At 43.0% G+C, this 25,994-nt stretch overlaps 2 protein-coding genes across 4 annotated transcripts; one reads left to right on the top strand and one right to left on the bottom strand.

Annotated features, from left to right (window-relative positions):
- Window positions 1–1,272: 1,272 nt before the first annotated feature.
- On the bottom strand, window positions 1,273–10,609 carry LOC125721899 (cell surface glycoprotein 1-like). 3 transcript variants are annotated; one of them, XM_048998109.1, is made up of 6 exons: window positions 10,472–10,604; window positions 7,835–8,019; window positions 6,068–6,187; window positions 5,423–5,536; window positions 3,559–3,672; window positions 1,276–1,800 (listed from the first exon to the last, which is right to left on the bottom strand). In XM_048998109.1, exons 3-6 carry the CDS (start codon window positions 6,145–6,147, stop codon window positions 1,683–1,685), a joined length of 426 nt encoding a protein of 141 aa, XP_048854066.1. In that variant the 5' UTR covers window positions 6,148–6,187; window positions 7,835–8,019; window positions 10,472–10,604; the 3' UTR covers window positions 1,276–1,682. The 3 variants fall into 3 exon arrangements, 2 of the variants coding, with proteins under 2 accessions (XP_048854066.1, XP_048854067.1); XR_007385997.1 differs by lacking the exon at window positions 5,423–5,536 and having other exon boundaries at window positions 1,273–1,800; window positions 10,472–10,609; XM_048998110.1 differs by lacking the exon at window positions 7,835–8,019 and having other exon boundaries at window positions 10,472–10,605.
- A 7,419-nt stretch (window positions 10,610–18,028) lies between these two features.
- LOC125721784 (very long-chain specific acyl-CoA dehydrogenase, mitochondrial-like) lies at window positions 18,029–25,875 on the top strand. The gene is made up of 20 exons (XM_048997852.1): window positions 18,029–18,245; window positions 18,545–18,611; window positions 19,927–20,001; window positions 20,225–20,297; window positions 21,240–21,304; window positions 21,574–21,708; window positions 21,810–21,954; window positions 22,056–22,185; window positions 22,290–22,415; window positions 22,573–22,771; window positions 22,899–23,003; window positions 23,093–23,179; window positions 23,270–23,332; window positions 23,412–23,513; window positions 23,594–23,691; window positions 23,778–23,850; window positions 23,957–24,029; window positions 24,175–24,247; window positions 24,583–24,658; window positions 24,885–25,875. Exons 1-20 carry the CDS (start codon window positions 18,172–18,174, stop codon window positions 25,020–25,022), a joined length of 1,977 nt encoding a protein of 658 aa, XP_048853809.1. The 5' UTR covers window positions 18,029–18,171; the 3' UTR covers window positions 25,023–25,875.
- Window positions 25,876–25,994: the final 119 nt, after the last annotated feature.

The following is a 25,994-nucleotide window of genomic DNA, read 5'->3' as shown; positions in this document are numbered from 1 at the left end:
CACACTGCTGTTTAGCCTTCTGCTCTGCCTTCATGTACTTTGATATGCTGTGAAACTCTTGATATAAACAGACTTATTTACAGTCAGCTTTTAAGGAAATTGTCTCATCTAAAATTTAGATATTATATGAAACTTTCAGAATCACCGTTAAAAACCTCCACAACTAGACTTGACTGATGTTCCTTTTTACCTGTTTATATACCTTTTTGTTTGTTTGTTTAGTTTTGTTATTTGGCCATTTTGTATAGGAGGGATGGTCTGTTACTCGCCTCTAGTATAAAAAAACTGGCTGATTGTGGATGAAGACGGCGAAGACAGAAGATGGCGAGGTCTTTTTATGAAGCTACACATATTAAAGTGCTGCCCACTGAACCAGCCCTAGCTAGGAGCCCAGTTTACTTTCATGTTCTGGCCTGACTATAGACCCAGAGAGACATGCATGCTAGTGGGCTGTAACACTGTTACCTCTCAGGGCTCTTTCTCTTACACCCCACAGGGGGGCGCTGTTCATGGCTTGCAATATAAATGTTGGGACTCGGGGCCATTAGTGCTCTGAGGGCCCCTGCAGCCCAGCCTGAGGCCCCCAGGCACTAACCCTTCTGTCCCAGTCCATAACCCAGCCGAGGCTCCAGGGGGCGCTACCTTGGGGCACCTTCAGCCACCGGCTCATTCCCCCACTGTGAGCTAAGAAGCTACTGGGGATCTTTCCTGCCTGCTGCTGTTAGACACCACAATGCCTGCTGTCGATGTGCAGCCCCCACAGACAGCCTTAACATCCCATTTTTAATGTGGTAAAAGCTGCTCTCTGTTTTTAATCATATAAATAACATACATTTCTATTTATATTTATTTCTTCAACAATATTGTATTTTCAGGATTCTTTCATAATGCACTGTGTATTTCTTAAACTTAGTATCCTACAGAAATTTTGTTTACTTCTAAAAGTGTTTACTTATTTGCACTATATCTGCTGTCTTTGCAGGTTGTCTTTGTCTTACATTGTATGTTTGTATCTGTGCACTTTGCTGCTGAACACAAGAGAATTTAACCCTGGGATCAACAAATCATCTTATTTTATACTCGGGGGATGAGAACCACTGCAGTGTCACATTAATTATGATCTGAATCAGCAAGTATTTAAACGTCACCTTAGGCGAAGAAACCAATAGTCTTTCTCTTTTTTTGTCTGATGATAGTAGTTTATTGTTTAAACCACATAGTTTGATTGAACATGTTAAATGGAAGCCGTCGTCTGAGTATGATCTAATGAATTCATGAGAGTGAAATTATTGGTTATCAAAACAGAAACATCCATCTCACGAGACGACAATCTGTTGTCGAGTCATTCTTTAATGGACATGTGGGGGGGAAACAGGCAAACCAGATTTTTCCAGCTCTGTGCTGAGGACTGAAATTTAAAATCCACTTTGCTATTAAATAACTTTCAATTCCAGCTCGCAGAAAGTCAGGTTTTACAGTAATCCTCATCCATTTACCTCAGATGTTATTTATATAGAACACAGACAAAACATTTGTTTAAATTCTCAAGGTGATGGAATCTGTTACAGGTAAAAATTGGTGCATTCATTATAAATATGTTATTTCCTCATAGCTTGTATGTGTCTCTGTGCCATTTGACTGAGAGTCTGAATGTCATCAACAATGTTTGTTTAAATGCACATTTACCTTTGATCAGTAGGAAAAGGTCCCTCTCTGAATCTGTTTGGTTCATCCATTGACTCGTCACTCTTCAGGGAAACACAGCTGGGTACAGGGGAGTCTGCTCTCTTCATCGGGACACTGTGGGCAGCGAGAGGAAACAAACCCTCATGGTATAAATATAATTCATACAATGGGGACGGCATCACACTGCTGTTTAGCCTTCTGCTCTGCCTTCATGTACTTTGATATGCTGTGAAACTCTTCATATAAACAGACTTATTTACAGTCAGCTTTTAAGGAAATTGTCTCATCTAAAATTTAGATATTATATGAAACTTTCAGAATCACCGTTAAAAACCTCCACAACTAGACTTGACTGATGTTCCTTTTTACCTGTTTATATACCTTTTTGTTTGTTTGTTTAGTTTTGTTATTTGGCCATTTTGTATAGGAGGGATGGTCTGTTACTCGCCTCTAGTATAAAAAAACTGGCTGATTGTGGATGAAGACGGCGAAGACAGAAGATGGCGAGGTCTTTTTATGAAGCTACACATATTAAAGTGCTGCCCACTGAGCCAGCCCTAGCTAGGAGCCCAGTTTACTTTTATGTTCTGGCCTGACTATAGACCCAGAGAGACATGCATGCTAGTGGGCTGTAACACTGTTACCTATCAGGGCTCTTTCTGTTACACTCCACAGGGGGGCGCATTTCATGGCTTGCAATACAAATGTTGGGACTCGGGCCATTGGTGCTCTGAGGCCCCCTGTAGCCCAGCCTGAGGCCCCCAGGCACTAACCCTTCTGTCCCAGTTCATAACACAGCCGAGGCTCCAGGGGGCGCTATCTTGGGGCACCTTCAGCCACTGACTCATTCCCCCACCGTGAGCTAAGAAGCTACTGGGGATCTTTCCTGCCTGCTGCTGTTAGACACCACAATGCCTGCTGTCGATGTGCAGCCCCCACAGACAGCCTTAACATCCCATTTTTAACGTGGTAAAAGCTGCTCTGTTTTTAATTATATAAATAACATACATTTCTATTCATATTTATTTCTTGAACAATATTGTATTTTTAGGATTCTTTCATAATGCATTGTGTACTTCTTAAACTTATTATCCTACAGAAATTTTGTTTACTTCTAAAAGTGTTTACTTATTTGCACTATATCTGCTGTCTTTGCAGGTTGTCTTTGTCTTACATTGTATGTTTGTATCTGTGCACTTTGCTGCTGAACACAAGAGAATTTAACCCTGGGATCAACAAATCATCTTATTTTATACTCAGGGGATGAGAACCACTGCAGTGTCACATTAATTATGATCTGAATCAGCAAGTATTTAAACGTCACCTTTGGCAAAGAAGCCAATAGTCTTTCTCTTTTTTTGTCTGATGATAGTAGTTTATTGTTTAAACCACATAGTTTGATTGAACATGTTAAACGGAAGCCTTCGTCTGAGTATGATCTAATGAATTCATGAGAGTGAAATTATTGGTTATCAAAACAGAAACATCCATCTCACGAGACGACAATCTGTTATCGAGTCATTCTTTAATGGACATGTGGGGGGGGGGGGGGGGGAACAGGCAAACCAGTTTATTTCCAGCTCTGTGCCGAGGACTGAAATTTAAAATCCACTTTGCTATTAAATAACTTTCAATTCCAGCTCGCAGAAAGTCAGGTTTTACAGTAATCCTCATCCATTTACCTCAGATGGTATTTATATAGAACACAGACAAAACATTTGTTTAAATTCTCAAGGTGATGGAATCTGTTACAGGTAAAAATTGGTGCATTCATTATAAATATGTTATTTCCTCATAGCTTGTATGTGTCTCTGTGCCATTTGACTGAGAGTCTGAATGTCATCAACAATGTTTGTTTAAATGCACATTTACCTTTGATCAGTAGGAAAAGGTCCCTCTCTGAATCTGTTTGGTTCATCCATTGACTCGTCACTCTTCAGGGAAACACAGCTGGGTACAGGGGAGTCTGCTCTCTTCATCGGGACACTGTGGGCAGCGAGAGGAAACAAACCCTCATGGTATAAATATAATTCATACAATGGGGATGGCATCACACTGCTGTTTAGCCTTCTGCTCTGCCTTCATGTACTTTGATATGCTGTGAAACTCTTGATATAAACAGACTTATTTACAGTCAGGTTTTAAGGAAATTGTCTCATCTAAAATATAGATATTATATGAAACTTTCAGAATCACCGTTAAAAACCTCCACAACTAGACTTGACTGATGTTCCTTTTTACCTGTTTATATACCTTTTTGTTTGTTTGTTTAGTTTTGTTATTTGGCCATTTTGTATAGGAGGGATGGTCTGTTACTCGCCTCTAGTATAAAAAAACTGGCTGATTGTGGATGAAGACGGCGAAGACAGAAGATGGCGAGGTCTTTTTATGAAGCTACACATATTAAAGTGCTGCCCACTGAGCCAGCCCTAGCTAGGAGCCCAGTTTACTTTCATGTTCTGGCCTGACTATAGACCCAGAGAGACATGCATGCTAGTGGGCTGTAACACTGTTACCTCTCAGGACTTTTTCTGTTACACCCCACAGGGGGGCGCATTTCATGGCTTGCAATATAAATGTTGGGACTCGGGGCCATTAGTGCTCTGAGGGCCCCTGCAGCCCAGCCTGAGGCCCCCAGGCACTAACCCTTCTGTCCCAGTCCATAACCCAGCCCAGGCTCCAGGGGGCGCTATCTTGGGGCACCTTCAGCCACCGGCTCATTCCCCCACCGTGAGCTAAGAAGCTACTGGGGATCTTTCCTGCCTGCTGCCGTTAGACACCACAATGCCTGCTGTCGATGTGCAGCCCCCACAGCCAGCCTTAACGTCCCATTTTTAATGTGGTAAAAGCTGCTCTGTTTTTAATCGTATAAATAACATACATTTCTATTCATATTTATTTCTTGAACAATATTGTATTTTCAGGATTCTTTCATAATGCATTGTGTACTTCTTAAACTTATTATCCTACAGAAATTTTGTTTACTTCTAAAAGTGTTTACTTATTTGCACTATATCTGCTGTCTTTGCACGTTGTCTTTGTCTTACATTGTATGTTTGTATCTGTGCACTTTGCTGCTGAACGCAAGAGAATTTAACCCTGGGATCAACAAATCATCTTATTTTATACTCGGGGGATGAGAACCACTGCAGTGTCACATTAATTATGATCTGAATCAGCAAGTATTTAAACGTCACCTTTGGCAAAGAAACCAATAGTCTTTCTCTTTTTTTGTCTGATGATAGTAGTTTATTGTTTAAACCACATAGTTTGATTGAACATGTTAAACTGAAGCCTTTCGTCTGAGTATGATCTAATGAATTCATGAGAGTGAAATTATTTGTTATCAAAACAGAAACATCCATCTCACGAGACGACAATCTGTTATCGAGTCATTCTTTAATGGACATGTGGGGGGGAAACAGGCAAACCAGATTTTTCCAGCTCTGTGCTGAGGACTGAAATTTAAAATCCACTTTGCTATTAACTAACTTTCAATTCCAGCTCGCAGAAAGTCAGGTTTTACAGTAATCCTCATCCATTTACCTCAGATGTTATTTATATAGAACACAGACAAAACATTTGTTTAAATTCTCAAGGTGATGGAATCTGTTACAGGTAAAAATTGGTGCATTCATTATAAATATGTTATTTCCTCATAGCTTGTATGTGTCTCTGTGCCATTTCACTGAGAGTCTGAATGTCATCAACAATGTTTCTTTAAATGGACATTTACCTTTGATCAGTAGGAAAAGGTCCCTCTCTGAATCTGTTTGGTTCATCCATTGACTCGTCACTCTTCATGGAAACACAGCTGGGTACAGGGGAGTCTGCTCTCTTCATCGGGACACTGTGGGCAGCGAGAGGAAACAAACCCTCATGGTATAAATATAATTCATACAATGGGGACAGCATCACACTGCTGTTTAGCCTTCTGCTCTGTCTTCATGTACTTTGATATGCTGTGAAACTCTTGATATAAACAGACTTATTTACAGTCAGCTTTTAAGGAAATTGTCTCATCTAAAATTTAGATATTATATGAAACTTTCAGAATCACCGTTAAAAACCTCCACAACTAGACTTGACTGATGTTCCTTTTTACCTGTTTATATATGTTTTTGTTTGTTTGTTTAGTTTTGTTATGTGGCCATTTTGTATAGGAGGGATGGTCTGTTGCTGGCCTCTAGTATAAAAGAACTGGCTGATTGTGGAAGAAGACGGCGAAGACAGAAGATGGCGAGGTCTTTTTATGAAGCTACACATATTAAAGTGCTGCCCACTGAACCAGCCCTAGCTAGGAGCCCAGTTTGCTTTTATCTTATGGCCTGACTATAGACCCAGAGAGACATGCATGATAGTGGGCTGTAAACACTGTTACCTCTCAGCGCTCTTTCCATTACACCCCACAGGGGGGCGCATTTCAGGAGCAGCTCTTCTTTTTCCTCTCTTCTTTCCCATTTTTGTCCTGATCCAGACCAGTTGATTCCTGCTGGGGCCTCTGTGAACATGAAGGGTTAATAGATACATCCTATAATCTTTAAATTGTATTTCATAATACTATTGTGATTCTCATTAGTCATTATTATGAAATATTATTTCATGTAATGCAAATGTGACTACTTCAATAATTCAAACTCTACTGCACAATAAAGAACAACTTTCCACATTGTATTGCCAAATTTAATATTTACCGGTGTTCGGTCGAACCACACAACCGCCGGTGTGCGTTACGGTAGCACATATCGACAAGGGAGCAGAACCCGTCAGAACATCGGATCCTGCTCTTCCACTCCCACCTTGTCTGCACTCCATGTGCGCATCTATGTAATAATGTTCTTGCAGCGATCATGTGTAACTTATTTTGAAATTTACCCCGAAAAAACTGATGCTATTTTCTGATTGGCTGGTAGGTGGCTATTAATTCTTTATATCTCAGGACAGAAGTCGGCGGAAAACTCCACTCCGATTGGCTGCACCTCGTCCATAAATCCTATATAACGGGACGCCGTGGTGGGGGGTTATTCCTTACTTCTCAGTGTGAGAACTGCTTGAAATGCGTGAAATACGGTCAATGCATGGGACCTGATAGCCCAGTTTTAGGAAGGGGCACCAAATATCCTGCATTTCAGCAAATGTTACCCTCTCATATTTATTCAGAGAAGTATGTGAGATGGCAGAAAGCCATTCAGATAAATAAATGACATGTGAATAAACTACGTTTTTTTTGTACTGAGGTCCAGAGTCACTGTGTGTCTGTTTTAGCAGGGGAACCTATATCTTAGGCTTAAGATAATAATGTTCCGTCTTTAAATACATGCACAAATGTATTTTTGATGGCTGAAAAATAGATTTTTGTACCTGTGTGTTAACATAGAAAATCATGCATCACAATGTTTTAATAGAACTGGATTATGTCTGAATGCTCACAAAGACTTTGTTGTCAGCAGTAGTTGATAAATGTAAGAAGTAAGTTGCTACAATGAAGTTATAATTAAATTAAGCAATATCACAATTATTGTCACGCATGGCATGTACTTTGGTGAAATCTGCAAATCCCGGCATGTCTCGCAAGCGCTCATGTATATAACCCTGTGTCTGTGTAATTGTAAATAGCCCTTGTGTTGTTGCTGTTATTTTTATGGCTATAGTTGCCTTCTCGATCGTGGTGTGTATGTTTGCCCGTATCTTGTGTGTACCCTGTCCGATCCTCACATGTTCTTAGTTTGTATAACTCCCCCGCCGTAAGTCACCTTTCAGTTTGGCATCCGACCACCTTGTGTTTCCGTTTTGTATATTTAGTGGTGTTGCTCATATGGTGCCTGTTACAATCCTGTTACATCCTTCGCCGTACTCGCGATAACTGGGTCTAGTTAGAAACCGTCTAAATATACAGTAGCGGATGACGTCATGATTTCTAATCAGCACTCGACGAGAGAACATGGGGGAACTGAATACCCTGTAATCTCACAATGTTAACCAGCAAGTTCTCTCCTGGACACACACACACTAAATAAACCACAATTGCTCTGCTTAGTGAAGCACCAATACGTGGCACCGTGTCAGTGTGATTGCTTATCATTTAGCACTGAATGAGTGCAGTGCGCGGGTGTGGAGGTGCCGTGAGTGATAGCTTACTATTACTAACCTCTGTGTTATGACCTGATTGTACGATCCTCTTGTGTGCCACTCCCCCTCATGTGATCATCCGAAGCCACCTCTGAGTATCCCCGGAGTTCGCTTTGCTGCCGCTGCCCCCTAGAGGAAGCTGGAGGCTCGGCTGCCTGCCGCTAAGTCTCTGGCTGGGACGTTCTTCACCCTCCAAGGCCTTTTCTGGAAGGTGATGGAGGTTTTAACAGTGAATGACTCTCCAGAGGCTGCCCAGTTGTGCTCACAGCTTCAAGGGGGGTATGCAGCATTCGCCCCAACTTCACCACCACGTGAGTTAGACAAAATAGCAGAGAACCCTGCGTTTCAGGGACTTTGTGGGGGTTCTGGGACAGTTAACCCCAGAGATGGAGCGCAGTGTAGCGCTGAGGTACCGGCAGGCAGCGCAGCAGGTTGGACTGATGCTAGCCTTGTAAATAGTTCTCCCTGGTCACATGCATTGTAATGTCAATTATGGTGTTAAATATTAGTGTGTGTGTGTGGTTGTGTGTGTGTGTGCACGCACCACCCTATGTGTTAGGAGTGTGTGCATCAACGGGCACGGTGGGCAGTACGAGTGCGTTGTACGACTGACCCGGGTGCAATAAAGGCCACCTTGTGGTTGAGACCAGAATTAATCTCATTAATAAGCAGCATAGCTCCGTGACCCACACTGTTCAAGAAATATGTTGTTAAACTTGTTTTTCCCAACCGACCGGGAAAGCTGCAGTTTTACAGGCTATTATGAAAATGACTGTAGGAAGAAGTCTTTCTGATAGTCACGCAGATTACTGTGGTTACAACACGCAGTATCTTTTACAGTTTCTTTGGAGTTGGCTTAAAGTAAAAGGCAGGTCAAATGGACTATTCTGTTTTTATATATTGTATATTAAAATAAACTGATTTGTGTTCATTATAATTGCGCTCTGGGGTAATGGATTTCCACGACGTCAGTTTTGCTTATTTACAAAGAAAAATACAAATATGGTTGATATTTAATAGTTAACTAATTTCTAGAATAGGGCCTATAAGTTATCATATGAATACGGATGCTGAAATCCGTCTGCACATTTACTGTACATGAGTTCCCCATGAACCCCAAGCCGAATATTTACGCCCTGATGCCAATGTTCCTTGAAAAAATCAACCCCAGGTAAACTTCACCTATAGCCCCGGATCTTTAAATTGCTGTAAATTGTTCCAGCCAAATGCGTGTCAAAAAACTTTATTTAGTAGGACTTCTCACGAAACCAATAAATTAACCAGTTATTGGGGTGTGTTACATTTTGCACGCTATTGAGATGTAGCTTACATATATTTGTTGGACAAACTCACTTTGTCCAAACTACCTTCGACCGCCTCCATTTTTATAGACGATTATGAAAGTGAAAGAATTTAAAAAAGCATTTTATATAACCACACAGATCACGGAAGTAAAACGTAAAATTTAAGTACGTTTGGGATTTACTAGTTGTATAATTACTGTAATAAGGTCTTATATTAAAGATTTCGAAATCATTCTAGATGAGTTCCGTGGGTATGACGTGATTCAACAACGGAATCAAACAGTTCCGCCAAAAAAAAGCCTCAAGAAAAAAAAGAAAGAAAGAAATAATACGAAATATGGGGTTTACTAGCTACAGTTTGCACGGTATATAGGTCTATTTGTTTAAGAAATTCACCTTTTCCAAATGACCCTCGAAAGCTAGTTTTACAGACAACTGCGAAAATGAAAGGAGTTCAAAGCATTTTATATAGTCGCACAGGTAATGGTGGCCACACAACTGTTCATGAATATTTAATATTGCAGCAATTCTCATTTCAGGGTTACCGTACAGTTGTTGACTTAAAATGCTGTGCTATAGCCTAATATAAACGTAAAACAATTACATCGCTTAAAAGTAAAACTACGGTCAAATAGATTCTTCTATTTTGTATCTGATCTTTTAAAATAAACTGATTTGCGTGAATTATAACATGGCTCCGGGGTAATGGAAGTAATTGCAACGTCAGTTTTCCTACTTTATAAAGAAAAATTGCTAGAAATAGTTAATATATTAATACAGATGTTGAAATCTTTCTACACATCTTTATGAATTCCCCTGGAATGTCGCGGTCGGTAAACAAGCGTAAAGACCAATTCCGGCCAAAGACGTTTCAACAAAACATGGATCAGCTGGACACAAAACCACTAAATGAACGAGTTATATTGGAATATCTTACATTTTGCGCCCTACTGAAATATACAAATATTTGTATAAAAAACTCGGCTTCTCCAAACCACATTTGACCGCCGTAGTTTTTACAGATATATAGTTGTGGGAGTAATAGTTCAAAAGCATTTTACATAGTCACACGGATAACGGACGCTAAAGGTAAAATATAAGTACATCTGGAATTTAACAATATTATTATACAATTGCTAGAATAAGTTCTATTATTAATATAGATTTTGAAATCCTTCTACACATCTACATAAGTTCCTTAGATATAAAATGATTCGAGAACATCACTGACAGATTCGCAAGAGAGCGTCAAAAATTAGAAAAAAATTACAGAATGACCAAATTAACGAGTTATGGGGTTTAGTAGCCTACAGTTTATACGGTGTATAAGTCAATTTCTTTAACAAACTCACCTTTTCCAAACGACCCTCGAAAGCTGCTGTTTTACAGACAAATGCGAAAATGAAAGTATAGGAGCATTTTATACAGTCGCACAGGTAATGGTGGCCGCACCTTTGTTCATGAATATATAATACTGCGGCAATTCTCATTTCAGGGTTACAGTGCAGTTTTTGTTATATATCCTAATTTATGCATAAAAGTAGTTACACCATACCGACCACGGTCAAATCACGCGCGCTTAACGTAACATTACAATATGAAATGGCAAATAATACTCTAAGCGATCGCGCATAGAAAATGGCGCAAGATTTACTCTCATATCTATAAAGTGCAGGATAAACTAAAATACAATGAAGTTCTTGTTTTCCCATATTGCAAAAAACAAGTGATATACTATCTGAGAGGCAAAGTCCTAGGCAATTTCGAGACAAAATTTAGTCAATTGTACCATTTTCTAGCGATTGCATTTTGAAAACTATGGTTCTACGTGAATTTGCTTATTTGAGCCAAGTTTGACAGGACACATCTCAGAATTTTCCCATAGTGTATGAACAAGCCTTAAACCCTCTAAAAGGCAAGGTCCCAAGCTATTACCAATACACAATTTGCTTAACATTCACTGAACCATTTTCAAGAAACGGTACTTTGAAATCTGTGTTTGTTTATTTATTTTAGTTTTTAAGCTAAGTTTAACAGGCCTTAACTCCCATAATTTTTCCATAATGCATCAACAAATATTTTTGTAGTTAAAATTATACATGCAGTTGTAGTTATTATTATTATTTTTAGATTCTCCTTTTTAAAACCTTCAAAATGATGTATGGTTTGTTGGAATCGGACAAAAAATGAACGAGTTACATCCGTTAGAAGTTGTTTATATCAACAGGGCTTTATAAAATCGAGTTCTATTGGTTCAGAGTGATGTCATTGGAAATTCTATGCAAATTTTTAGAAAGTAGGCGAGCCTCGCTTCAAGGTGATACCAAACAATCAGTTGGGGGATTCCCATTCATGCCGCGAGTGAGTGAAGAAAAACGGATTTTCAATGAAAATTTAAGATAAAGGACTAATTTCTGAAGATAAAGTCCGCACAAAACATTCAAATTATGATGGTTCAACGTATTTATTTGCTGTTTTGATTATTGGGATCGATAGATGATGACTTAATGGACTAATTTTTGAGAAAATCTCCATTTTAGACGAAAATTAACATTTTTTCACTCTAGCTCATAATTAGCCTGTGCGCATTCCGTCTCATTTTGCCAGCACGGGTCACAAATTTATTACACTGGGCGGAGCCTAGTGGGCGATGGCGTCATAGGTGGAAAACACTTCAGGGTAACAATTTATTATACGAGTCATTTAAAAACCCAAATCTAAAACATCAACAATTCATCACATGTAAATGTTTTACACAAATTAATAAATGTCTTAAGGATTTGTAAAATAATTTCTTCATCATTGACTACAGGATTAGTAATCATTTAGATATGATTTGTTTATGATCATTTCCCCTTTTAATCATTTATAAATGCTTAAGATTTTTACAAATGATTAGTTAACCCTTTACATGCTTATAAATGTCTTAAGAATCTGTGCATGATCTGTTCATCATTAACTACAGGCTTCTAAATGTCTAAATGTGGTGTTATAAATCATTAGTTAATATTTAACACTTCCCTCCCCTTTCAACAGACCTCACTATAGTCTGTTTCTTAGACACTTTGATCTCATGTAGCAGCTGACCGATAGCACCTTCAGTTCACCCTGACGACATGGGGAGAACATGCAAATTCCACACACATGTGACCCAGGCGGAGACTCGAACCCGGGTGTTTGTGTTGTATGATTTTTTTTTTTGACATTTATCCACTTAAATTAGTATGTTTCGCTTATCTGACTTTTGATTTGGAAGAGAAAAACCACAGCACATGCACAGAAGAATCAGCTTTTTAGCCACTAACACAGACGTTCAGTATTAGGAAGCTGATAAGCATAATGCCTAATAGCCACCATAGAACTGCACTAAGCTTTGTCTAGACAAATGCCAGGTATAGCAGAATAACGCCAAGCTGGACTGGGAGACTTATTACACATTCATTACTAATAGTACTAAGTATTACAAAGTAATACCTATTACCTAGGACTGGGTTCAGATAGAATTCTCCCATCTGCAGTCAAATCCACTCTGATCTATTGACATTAGGATGCTTGTCTAGCTACACTATAGACTAGTATATTTAGACATAAATATATGAATAATTTAAATTACATTTAAGACATGGACATTAAGAAACACAAAGAAATACAGGTAAACATCAAATTGGTTGTGGAACGTTTTTGAAAATTAGCATGTAAGTAGAATGTACAATAAATTAATTGGTGTAGTTTCAGAGTTATTTGTCATAACAAGGACTCAGACATGCTCAGATGAAAAACATTTATTGACTTTCATTTTCAGTTGATCCATCCGAGGACTAGATGGGCGTAACAGGTGACAGGGCTGTTCAGGGATTGCGTGTGAGTGCGTGCTCTGCCGTGATGCATGAAAGCTGGGATACCATCTAAGCAGAGAGGCGGAGAAACAGGTAAATCCCCCTCCCAGCCTAAAATACATTCATAACTTCCCGATGTCACAGTGGAATGTGTACATGATGTTGCTCCTGGCTGTGTAGAAATACCATGTAACGCAGCGCGAACACCTACCAAAACTGCACGTTCTATGGCCTCTAAGTGAGCGGAATTCGCCATGTTGTCCTGCATCAGCCCTAACCTGCAACCACTTAGCGCGCTCTCGTCGGCACCGCCCATTTTCACGCAGATGGGCGTGGTTAATTTGCACACGTTCTCAACATTTAGTGTCTATATTTAACATTTATATTTAACATTTAGCATTAAGATTTAACATGTAGCATTAAGATTTAACATGTAGCATTAAGATTTAACATTTAACATATATATTTGACATTTAACATTTATATTTAAGTTTTATATTAAACATTTATATTTACATTTACCTTTAACATTTACATTTAATATTCATATATAGACATACAATTTATACTTACATATGATAAACAATTTTGAACATAATCTACACAGCTTGATATAATAAATAGATACAGTTGACGTCTGCAACAATCTGTGTAACCTTATTCAGTTGAAAAAGATAAATGCTAAAAGCTAAAAGATAAATTCATCCATCCATCCATCCATTTTCCAAACCGATTATTCTACTGGGTAGCGGGGGGTCCGGAGCCTATCCCGGAAGCACGAGGCAGGGAACAACCCAGGATGGGGGGCCAGCCCATCGCAGGGCACACTCACACACCATTCACTCTCACATGCATTCCTACGGGCAATTTAGCAAGTCCAATTAGCCTCAGCATGTTTTTGGACTGTGGAGGGAAACTGGAGTCCCCAGCAGAAACCCCATGACGACATGGGGAGAACATGCAAATTCCACACACATGTGACCCAGGGTGTGTAGATTATGTTCAAAATTGTTTATCATATGAAAGTATAAATGGTATGTCTATATATGAATATTAAATGTAAATGTTAAAGGTAAATGTAAATATAAATGTTTAATATAAAACTTAAATATAAATGTTAAATGTCAAATATATATGTTAAATGTTAAATCTTAATGCTACATGTTAAATCTTAATGCTAAATGTTAAATATAAATGTTAAATGTAGACACTAAATGTTGAGAACGTGTGCAAATTAACCACGCCCATCTGCGTGAAAATGGGCGGTGCCGACGAGACGGAGATTCGAACCCGGGTCCCAGAGGTGTGAGGCAACCGTGCTAACCACTGCACCACCATACCACCCCTGAAACAGATTTCCACACATTAAATTGATAATGGAACATAAATATCTTGTACTCACTTTCCCAGCAATCCCTCCTAAAAGATAAATTGATTTACGTATATCGTTAAAAGGACCCTGGCATGACATTAGCGCGATATACGCATTATAAATGAATCACTAAGTAAAAACGAAATATTGTTAATTTGAGGGGTGCCAAAATGGTATGCAATGTAATGTGTAAAGTTAAACCTTTTGTTAAAAAAATGATTGTCGATTGTGTGTCTTAATTCGAATAATGTAAATTTAAATCCCGACTTCTGCATTATTGGTGGTGTTTTTTCATAAATTGCTTCACTGCCTCCCCCTTTAACATGGAGTCGGGGTCTGTGCTCATAACTATATATCCCGGAGGTGTCGCCTCATTTAAGGTTACGTACTCATACTACTCAGGCTTCTACTGCCTTACACTTCCTACAGATAAAGGTATCATTGTTTAAGCTATCATTGCTGACGGATGAACTAAGGCTAAACATTCTACACTCAGTACAAAACACATCAACACCACTAGCCATCTTAGAATAAAATCTCACGCTGTTTCTTGTGCAGTTTCGCTGAAGAGTTGGTTCTTGCGGTATTGGGGGGATATGAAGATGAGCTGCTGAAAAGCCAGCGCGTCCGGGTTGAAGGAGCATAATAAGCTTGATAATCTTCCGCGGAAAGTTTAAAAGTCTAATCGATTATCGGTCTCTCCAAATTAGAAGTTCGAGTAGAAGGATAAATATAAGTGCAATTTAAAAAGTTTGGAACGCCCGCAAGAAACCTTAAAATGCAAGACAGGAGGATCTGATCCAGTTCTGGCAGGTTCAGGAACCTGACCCAAGGTCAGGACATTAAATACCCTGCTGGTCAACCGGCTTTATTTTCCTTTGGCACAAGTACAGATACATTTTAATGCTTCTCTTCACCGACACTATTTTGCTCTCTATTACTTGGAGGTCACAGTGTAAGATCAGCTAACGTGCAGCACCCCTGGAAGAATGCGGTAATATGACTACGTACGTCTCAGACGTAATTTCATGTAAACATGCGTATAAAAAGATGGCATGTTGTGCATGTGCGGTATGTTTGTACATCAAACCGCAATCTGCATGCCAGAGGAGGGCAGAATGGCAAGTGTCGTTTTCCTACTCATGCGCATGTATTCATGGGAGGATCAAGCTAAAAGTGGGAGTTTTGCCCAAACACATGGGGGGAGATGGTCAAAGAGACACGGGTTACATATTCTGCTGCATGTATGAAAATTGGGTGGAAAGATAACGTCTGGTTTCTGTTGAAATTTATTTGCACGTGACAAGCAGGTGTAATCCAGGTAGCGCTTTTGCGTACATGGGAAAAATATCTGGAAGAATTGCCCCCCCTCCCCAATCCACGAGCACATTTGCAGACACATAAAACACACAGAATGCATTTCCAAAAGCCCTTTTGCTTAATCTGTGGTAGACAGCACTGTTTCAGAAGATGAAACTGCACTGAAAAAATAAAAATCATTTTACGATCACTAGTGCACGGTAATATAACGAAATACATAGGTAAGTGTATACAGTGTCACAAATAATAAACATGTCATAATTAATAACCACAGTCAAAATAAGATCAGAATATAAAGTACTGGAGAAGTTCGCAAAATTAACACAAGTACACATTAACATGGCATCACTCTCACCTGTATGAATGTTTGAGATGGTATATGTGAAAAGCAACATTGCAATGTAACAGTAAATGGCAAAGTTCAGTTCATAAACAGTATACCCTACTGTAAGATAAATTTCATAGAATTAATCAATATAGAAGTGTCATGGTATTTTAGTGACCTCTAGTGGTTAATATTGGAAAGTGAGTACAAGATATGGTGGTGCAGTGGTTAGCACTGTTGCCTCACACCTCTGGGACCCGGGTTCAAGTGTGTGTGGAGTTTGCATGTTCTCCCCATGTCATCGTGGGGTTTCCTCCGGGTACTCCCACGTGCATGGCGTGTGGCCTTAAGATATTGATGCATGTGTGCCCTGCGATGGACTGGGATAGGCTCCGGACCCCCCGCGACCCAGTAGGATAAGCGGGTTGGAAAATGGATGGATGGAGGAGTAAAAGCAACCGCAGTTTCCTCAGTAACGTATTTTATGAACTGATATTTTCCCAACAAAACCAACAAAATTCAAGTTTCTGTCATGGTTTGTACATAATATTTGCAACAACAAGTATAAAAAATTTGCCCTTTCCTTATAATGGACGTCAATGGAGGGGAAAACGCTTAGTATAAATTCCTAGCATATTCCTAGCATTTTCGATTTGATTTTTTTGTCAGGTGAAAGTATTTACGACAAGATATATGTCTGAGAAATTTGGTGATTATTGGTCGTTATTTTGGTACATTAAACCATATTAAGCTTTTTCGCATTGAGCTTTTTAGAATGTCCCGTTTTAGTCCGGTGCACTCTGTATCCATGCTAACTAGCTAGCTAGTCTTAACATGACACAGTACAGTCTTCCAGCTTGGGGATTCCCACCCCGGTTCCCGGCCAGTATTCCGCTGGGGGGTTTGCGGAGGGGTTGGTTGCAAATGCAAACCATATATTTCCATTCTTCTACGACCCTTTCATGTTCGTGCGTTGTGTTCAGATCAGAAAGAAAAACTGTTAATGGGAAAATCGCCGATCGATCCGCTGGCACCAGGAATCGTCAATCTGTCCCTACAAGGACAAACGTGTCCGTGGCAAAATGTTTGGTTTTGAGGGAAAAAATATGTTATATATAAAAATTGTATTTTTATCAAAATTTGCCATAGCAATGCCCACTGCCGCGGACATACATGAAATGTAAACCCGAATCCCTCATCTCATTTGTAAATATCTTACATTCTTTAACGTCACCAAATTTATTTCATAGTTTTAGTCCGTTACATATAAAACTTGCATTTTGGCCGTGGACATCAAAAGGCTGAAAGTCGCTGTGTGAAATAGTGCAGTTTTTGCTCTAAATTGTCTAATGAGACGAAAATTTCTTTTCGCGTCCAGCCATCCATTGAGGCAAAGCTGCCATTCCGATTGAAAGTAGACAGAAAGTAGACAGAAAGTGACAGAATTCTCCTCAGATCATTCAGAGTTAGTAGTTAACACTTGTATTCTGTTTTGGTGCGGTTTGCAGTCGTTTTTTTTTCTACAGACACTGAGAACATTAACAACATGTTGCTTAGAGTGAAAAGTACGTCAAGGAATCTAAGATGATATTTGATTACTTATTTTAGACAAGTATAATATTTCATGTCACTTAGCCTAAGTCAAGTAACATTCTTGTCTGTGGGAGCAAAGAGGGAGCAGCTGCGTGAAGTTGCCCCCCCTCCTCATATGTTTCAGATTGTAAGCAAACTCGACTCAATCGTTTGTGCCGTTGAATTTTTCATTTGTGCCATTTTAAGTTTCTGTGATACAAACGTTTGTTTAGATGGTGATATCCCCAGCGTGACAGACTGTCTGGCCCCCCCAAAGACCGGGTTAGGAAACGGTTCTCCGAGATGTCAGTGCCTGGGCCTTAAGATATAGATGAGAAATACATATGCAGCTAGACATATGAGGTACAGATATTAACATCTAAATTAAAAGTATATAGTTTCCCTCTAGTAGCGCCAGATCTATGCTGTTTAGGTGAAGGACGTACAGCGGCGTGATGACGTAACACACAGTAGGCGTGTGCTTGGCGGAGGTATTGTAGGTAGCCCAGTACGAAGAAACAGATCGGTTTCGCGGTATAAATACACTGTGATCAGCTCGGCATCTATTCTGACTGCTGTATATTAACGCTTTGACCATAAGGACGTGTTAATCAGATAGCACTGAATATGCTGCTACGTACAGTGAGCCTCAGTCCGGCTTTCTGCGGTGCTGCTCTCCGCTTCCCCATCTCGGTAGCTGGGTAAGTCTGCTTTCCCCTCAGTTTCCTGTGAAGTATTTAAACCGATCGTGCGCTTTAAAGATTACAATTATAGAATTACACCTTTTTACTTTTGAAATTGTGTCACTGTTCTTTTTATCCGTTTCTATACTGTTCAGTGGTTTAGATATTTATGGTTTTTGGGTAATTCGCTTCACGCCATTCGGTAACGTAAGATCGTAATGGACATATTCCCTTCTTGATTTTGTCTTTTGAAGCATTCGTCTAAGTAATAATAATTCATAAAAAGCTGCTGTTGCTTTTATTCTTTTTCTGTTTAGGTGTAAACGGCCGGTCGGCGTAGCAGCATTGCAGAATGCCCGTCTCTATGCAAGCCAGGCCGCGGAGGTAAATATTTATTTGCATTTCACTTGGTAAAGTTAATGGACAGGATTAGCTTTTGGATTATTCCGTCCTCTTTTGACGGAAATATAATAAGTAATGTTATGTAGTAGGCATGTTTAAGAAGAATGAAACCGACTTCGGAGACAAAAAGGCAAACTTTCTTGTTAAAGTATTATAGTTGTATGTTATACTAAAAACGGATGTAAATATCTTTAAAGCATCCGTTGGTTTAATAATTGTCTGCGTCAATTGTTATTTACAGTATGTTGGCCATGTGACGTATCGTTTTGAGAACTGGAGGAAAGGTCGCGGCGCTACTCACGTGACCCCGGCAATATGGGCCGAAGGTGGCGGCGTGCTCTAGCGTGCGCGCTCTCGTCTCCGCGCTCCCACGCGTCGGCGCGTGTTTATTTGTATTTTAAAAGCATTCTCCAGAGATGCAAACGAAATCACTCCACATTGCCTTGACCGAACCTTTTAAAAAGAAAAAAAAATGTACGTCGGACGTACGACTGATTAATGGTTCAACTACAGAGACCCAAGTGTTAACTGTAATAAAGTTTGAAGGTCAGGAATCTGTGTCCTTAACCGAGACTGAATGAGTAGTATGTATGGTGCTGAAATTACACTGTCAGGTAGTTATGATGCTGTTTTCATAAGACTGGCAAACAAATCAAGTTAAACTAACTCCTGAAAGTAATAAAGTCCCTATTTTAATAATAGTAATAATACTGTTGTTTGCAAACAGAGGTACAATTATATTGCTCAACCTGAGCAATATCAAGCATATTGTGCAGGGACATGGTGATAGTTGACTGCAGATGAGCACTTGTGGTGTTTATGGAAAGAATAATTCATTAACCAGTCTGTACACATCACTGACTCTTCCAGGTTCAGGTTAGTGGCCTTTACTTGCATTACACCCTGGTTAGTTTTACTGCACAGTTGATCACACTCCTGGCTGCAGAAATAGTTTTTTGCGTTGTGGTCCATCTGTAAGAGCACATGGAATGGAAGCCGGTGAGACAAGTGGGTTACAGTTCGAGGTCAGAGTCACTTTGGATGCTATAAACAGCTGGTGTGTTTGTCAGCACTCTGGATCCACGCCTCTTTCTCCTTGCGGTGTCCTGCCAGACTCTCCGTTCTGCAGCCTGACCTCCGCATACCTGCGAACGCGCCAGGACATGCGGTCGCTATTCAGCGAGACGCAGGGATGAAATCTCCATATCTCTGTCGGCTCACCTGCGTCTCCCTCCGTTCCCTTGTCTCCGCATCCTTCCTCTTCCCATCTCGCCGTCTCTCTCTCTCTCCTCTCCAGGCAGTTCTGGAGAAGCCGGCGGTTGCCAGCGACACCGTTGCCAAGACCGAAACTGAGAGGAAACCGGTCGGCCTGGTATGTTGTTGACGCGAGACTATCAGGAGGCAAGAATACGAGAAGTAAAAGTGATAGTGATTGGACATCTGAGGCTACGCATTGGCGCGTAGCCGTGGAGTCGAGATGAGGGGCGGAGCTTAATGGAGGATTCCTGTTTTTGTATGAAGTCTTGCGTTGTTTTGTGTGAATGTTCAACGAGTTATTCGAATGACTTCTGACCTGTCCTGTTATACTCTCTTAGGAATCCAAGTCCTTTGCTGTAAACATGTTCAAGGGTCAGATAAGCACCGCCCAGGTCTTTCCCTTCCCTTCAGGTGGGTGGCGTGCCCCCACTGCATTGCAGTGTCTGCCGCATTGTCCTAGCGTTACTTCATAGGTGGTTTTGTAACAATATAAGAGAATCCAGTGGAGTTTTTTTTTTTTTCTGGAGACAGTGCAGTGTTTCCCCTAGATTTACAGCTGGGGGGGGGCAGACAGACATCGACAGGATTCATGGTGTTAATGTGCTTCTTTTAATGACAGCATAACAATATAACAACTGAACTAAACATGAAAACATTTCTTTTTATCCACAAAGTGTGCAGCTTTTGTCACTGCAGTATCTTTCTGGAAGAACATTTCTAAAGCCTCTTCATATGGGAAGTCAGAGACGTCTGGCCCATTTACTGAGATCCGCATGCAGGCTGCAAGATGGTCTCCTTGCAGCCTATTGGCGGATGTTTGTCTCGACCTGCAAATACATTAGCTGTCCGGCTTTAGAAGTGACAGCTGATAGCTTGGAATGTTTTTTAAAAAAATGGCGATATTTTTGTCTGCTTTTTATGTGGTTGACGTGACATATTTTCCGATGCGCGCTCTCCGTCCACTGGTGGGAGTGTGCTCACCTGTGTGTGTGCACGTGTCTGTGCATGTGCATCGGGGCGGAGCTCCGCCACGCGCGATACAGAGAGCAGAGGAGAACTGTAAACGCGCGACTGTGTAGAGACAAAAATTACAAGTTGTGGTGTAAATAAGAAACTAAATAGCCTTATGTTATTTATTTAATAAAAGGAAAATGTATGGACCTGTTCTATAGGAAAGGGAACCTTAAATGACTTCTGTTGTGATCTGGCGCTATATAGAAAATAAAATTAAATACAGTTAACTTGATCTTTGGGGGGGGTGAGCGTCCCTGATGGTATTCTGCTTAGAGACCCATGCTCGTTAATGTCCTGTAGAACGAGCTTTGCGTAACAGCAGTGATTTTTCTCTCGCAGTGCTAAACGAGGAGCAGTCCGAGTTCATCAGAGAGCTGGTTGGCCCTGTCTCCAGGTTCTTCACTGTAAGTGGTTCCGATTCCTCACGGTTTCCTCTGTGGTGTAACTGTCTACACAGCATTTTGCTATGCAGTACAATTCAAAAAGTAAAGGAAAGCCTGACGTCATGTGACTCTGCATTTTTGCCTGAAACACTAAAGCGGCTTTTGACTCGTGGCGTTTTCATTGGTGCAACTTTTCTTATTCTCGGTCAGATTAATCGCAGTTACGTCACGGTCACAGCTCTCAGTAATCGGCGCATGTTTAATCCCCCCCCCCCTCTCCGCGCGTGAAGGAGGTCAACGACCCCGTGAAGAACGAGACCCTGGAGATGGTGGAGGAGAACACCATGGCAGGGCTGAAGGAGATGGGGGCCTTTGGTCTGCAGGTTCCCGCCGACCTGGGGGGGCTCGGTCTCAACAACACGCAGGTGAGGGAGTCCAGAGGGAGGGCTTGATGGGGGTTACTGGGCATGGCCCCGTCTGACTGGATGGGACACTCACAGTGACCCCATGCTCTCCCCCCCCCCAGTATGCCCGGCTGGTGGAGATCGTGGGCATGCACGACCTGGGGGTGGGAATCACCCTCGGTGCCCACCAGTCCATCGGCTTCAAGGGAATCCTCCTGTTCGGCAACAAGGCCCAGAAGGAGAAGTACCTCCCCAAGCTGGCCTCAGGTGAGCGTGCAGAGCGGAGCTCGGGCTCCAGGTCCGGCTCCCATAAACACTCACAGGCTCCTCCTCCTGTGTGTCGCCGTGGTAACACCCATTCCCCGCAGGCGAGCACGTGGCCGCCTTCTGCCTGACGGAGCCGGCGAGCGGCTCGGACGCTGCATCGATCAGGACGACGGCCGTGCCCTCGCCCTGCGGGAAGTACTATACGCTGAACGGGAGCAAGATCTGGATCAGGTAGGGACGTGCTCGATCGCCGGTACGCGCACACGCTCAGGCTCGCACACGCGTGTGATGCTTGCAGGGACGTGCGTGACGCTCTCTGCTTCTGTGTCGCCCAGCAACGGCGGCCTGGCCGAGATCTTCACCGTGTTCGCCAAGACTGCGGTGAAGGACGAGAAGACCGGGGAGATGAAGGACAAGATCACGGCGTTCATCGTGGAGAGGGGCTTTGGCGGCGTGACGAGGTGGGGGGGGGCTGGTTGGGGGCGTGGATTGGGGGAGGTGGAGGGTGAGGGTGCTGTCATTTTTGTTTTAATGTTTTTCTTCTCCATCCTTTGTAAATGGCACATTCTGGTTGGTTCCAATCCTTCCTGCCCTCACTCTGTGCTTCACGCCCCCTAGTGGCCCCCAAGAGAAGAAGATGGGCATCAAGGCGTCCAACACGGCTGAGGTGTACTTCGACAGCGTGCGCGTGCCCGCCGAGTGCGTGCTGGGCGAGGTGGGCGGCGGCTTCAAGGTGGCCATGAACATCCTGAACAACGGGCGCTTCGGCATGGCGGCGGCCCTGGCGGGCACCATGAAGGGCGTCATCGCCAAGGCGGTAGGCGGCCTGTCTCGGTACAGCGCCCCCTGCTGGTGCCCGGGAGGTGGGATCAGAGGCACCAGGGGAGGAGCAGGACGATTCCATCCCCCCGTGCCTCACACTGACCTCCCACCCCCAATAACAGGTGGACCACGCTGTCAACAGGACACAGTTTGGCAACAAGATCCACAACTATGGCATCATCCAGGAGAAGATGGCGCGCATGGCCATGCTGCACTATGTCGCTGAGGTCGGTCGCCGCGAGCGATCATGCCGCCTTAGGGTTTCCACCTGCGTCGCTGTTGCAGGTTTCTAATTCCTTCCTGCCTCCCCCCCTAGTCCATGGCCTACATGGTCAGCGGCAACATGGACAGCGGGGCCTCGGAGTTCCAGATCGAGGCCGCCATCAGCAAGATCTTCGCCTCCGTAAGTACCCCCGATAGAGTGCCAGCTGTGCCGGGAAGGGGGGTCTGCCCGTCTGGGGGTCTTTGAACGGTGGTGGGTCTTTGTTGGTAGGAGGCGGCCTGGAACGTGACGGACGAGTGCATCCAGATACTGGGAGGCATGGGCTTCATGAAGGTGAGGCCGAGCCGCCGCCGTGCGCGTGTTACATGCGTGCAGGTACCGCCGCCACCTGGCTGACGCGCTCCGTGTTCAGGAAGCGGGCGTCGAGCGGGTGATGAGGGACCTGAGAATATTCCGGATCTTCGAGGGGACCAACGACATCCTGCGGCTGTTCGTGGCGCTCAACGGCTTCCAGGTAGCGGGCGGCGCACGCGCTCCCCCTTGTGGTCAATTGGGGAAGGACACGTGACATAAAGGGTTGTCTTCTGTCGGCAGAATGCCGGCAATGAGCTGAAGGGCCTGCAGAAGGCGCTGAAGAACCCAGTTGGCAACCTGGGACTGCTGACCGGAGAAATCGGCAAAAGGGTCAGGAGGTGAGTGCATCCGCACACTCCCAGCATGCATTGCGAGCCTCCAGCAGGACAGGTCACATGACCGTGCTTCTTTTCTGCGTGTGCAGGAAGGCGGGTCTGAGTTCAGGGCTCACGCTGCAGGGGACTGTGCATCCAGATCTTGCCCAGAGCGGGGACCTGGTAAGAAGGACGGGCCCCTGTGGCCCTTAGCCACCTGCTGCTAAACCGTGTCCTCTCACCGTCTAACCCTGCCCCTCACCGCTCACGCTGGGTGTCCCCACCGCAGGTGGTGAAGGCCATCGAGCAGTTCGGCCTCACTGTGGAGGAGCTGCTGCTGAAACACGGCAAGAAGATTATTGGTAAGAGGCCGGCCTGTGTCCCGAGCAGCTCCACGTTTCACCACCAGGGGGCGCTAAAGGGCCACGCCAGGCCCCAGAGCTTGAAGCCATCCAGATATGCCGTGGCTCCCTGCTGTTGTCATAGCAATCCCATTCCTCTTTCCAGATGAACAGCTGGTGCTGCAGAGGGTGGCGGACGGAGCCATCGATCTCTATGCGATGGTGGTCGTGCTCTCCAGGTAGAGAGAGTGTGTGTGTGTGTGTGTGTGTGTGTGTGTGTGTGTGTGTGTGTGTGTGTGTGTGTGTGTGCGCGCAGCCCTGGCGTCTAACCGCGTCACAGTGGCTAATGGTCACATTATCCAGTGTTATATCCTCCTGATCATGTTCTTTTTATACCTTGGCTGATGTAGAGAATATGATGTAGCGATTAATTCAGCAAGGTTTTCTTTTTGGGGGGGGGGGGGGGGATTTGGCGCTAATCTGTAGTTCCTCTCCTGGAATTTTGGCGTTGATCGCTCCCGTCCGGTTATCGGTTCCGCGACCCGTCCTGTGATGATTCTTATCTATTTCTCAGGGCTTCCCGCTCGCTGAGTCAGGGTCTCCCCTCCGCCCAGCACGAGAAGATCCTGTGTGAGACCTGGTGTGTGGAGGTGAGGCCTGCATCCCATCCTCCTCCTTCACATGCTTTGATTCGTCATACCTGCCCAGCAGATGCATGTATCTCCAGCCGGAGGCAGTTGTGATTAATTACCCGGGCAAAAAGGTCCAACAGCAGAGCCAGTACAGGGCCTGCAGCTTAAACTCTCGACCAGCTGGGTATGATCTCATCTCGCCTGTTTTGTTCACCAGTTCTTTGTCCATCCTCCTCTTCCTCAGGCCCATGACAGGATCATGAAGAACATGAAGGAGCTCAGGTCCAGCTCCAGCAAACAGATCTACAGGAACATCAAAAACATCTCTGCAGCGCTGGTGGAAAACGGGGGAGTTGTGACCCCCAACCCCCTGGGCTTCTAATGTTCTGTACACACACACACACGCGTGCACAGTGCCTGTCCTGTGTGTGGTCACACTGCGCACACACACCCTGACTTGCTTCCTGGACAGTGTGTTTAGGTGAATATGGAATCTTTTGGGTTTTAATGAGGTCTGAGTTTGATCTGGATCAGAAGGGAACTGAAGGAGTTGTATGATATATAAATATTTACTAATGTTACGCTGTTATGAATAAAGGGCAGAAGGTTTTGGTAAGTATTAACATGCTGTAAAATTTTTAAAAGCAGGTACGCAGATTTGCTTGGTCATCCTGTAACAGTTGCTTTATTTTTTTTGGAAAGTCATATCATGCATTTTTTTGTTTCCCATAAACGAAGCTAATTTCGTGTCTGTGGCTGATCTCCAGCACGTTCTCTCAGACTTACGAAGGAATCTCCCTCCCTCCATTTCTGTGGCTGCTGGGTTGTCCAAATGCCGCCCTTTGTTACAAAACTGGAGGTCAGAGGTTAGCGAGACGAGAGAACCCTCCTGCACTGCCGGCATAACCTGGGATTACTCAAACTGAATGAAGCAGTGTTTATCATTGTTACTCGTGTGTCTTATGCTACTCACGTAATTCTCTATTTGTTCACCGTCCTCTGAACAGGAAGCGATGGAATAATTTTATTTAGGCAGCAGCTCCTGCTCTGGCCGTCCAGCCACTCGAATGTCTAATTACTGTTAAAAATAAGCTACGCGTCCAGCAGCTGAACTCCCAGTGCTTGTGCAGTATGTAAACAGTTCAGCGTGTGAATATGCTAATGTCCCTCCTGTTTTGTCTTTCAGTTGCGTTTCTAGTAAACTACCCTGCATCCTGGGTGTGTTTTAATCGCAAGGTCGTGACTTGTGACACATTCATTGATTTCTGCATGTCGGCGATGACGGCGAGTTGTGATAACGCTTCTGTCTGCTCCACGGATCCTTAAAACTCACCAGAAGGTTGCAGGGTCGAAG

Source organism: Brienomyrus brachyistius, unplaced genomic scaffold (assembly GCF_023856365.1).
Source record: "Brienomyrus brachyistius isolate T26 unplaced genomic scaffold, BBRACH_0.4 scaffold35, whole genome shotgun sequence".
In the NCBI taxonomy this organism is placed as follows: domain Eukaryota; kingdom Metazoa; phylum Chordata; class Actinopteri; order Osteoglossiformes; family Mormyridae; genus Brienomyrus; species Brienomyrus brachyistius.
Note: the sequence above shows the minus strand (reverse complement) of the source record. Positions and strands in the feature narration are given on the sequence as shown.

Excerpts from the sequence above, each read along its gene's own strand:
- LOC125721899 (XM_048998110.1), bottom strand. The coding sequence starts at position 6,147 with ATGGGAAAGAAGAGAGGAAAAAGAAGAGCTGCTCCTGAAATGCGCCCC. Across the intron at positions 5,537-6,067 it reads AATGGAAAGAGCGCTGAGAG|TGTCCCGATGAAGAGAGCAG; the intron begins GTAACAGTGTTT and ends CGCTGCCCACAG. Across the intron at positions 3,673-5,422 it reads CCTTTTCCTACTGATCAAAG|TGTCCCGATGAAGAGAGCAG; the intron begins GTAAATGTCCAT and ends CGCTGCCCACAG.
- LOC125721784 (XM_048997852.1), top strand. The coding sequence starts at position 18,172 with ATGCTGCTACGTACAGTGAGCCTCAGTCCGGCTTTCTGCGGTGCTGCT. Across the intron at positions 21,955-22,055 it reads CCTCCCCAAGCTGGCCTCAG|GCGAGCACGTGGCCGCCTTC; the intron begins GTGAGCGTGCAG and ends CATTCCCCGCAG. Across the intron at positions 23,180-23,269 it reads TCAGCAAGATCTTCGCCTCC|GAGGCGGCCTGGAACGTGAC; the intron begins GTAAGTACCCCC and ends CTTTGTTGGTAG.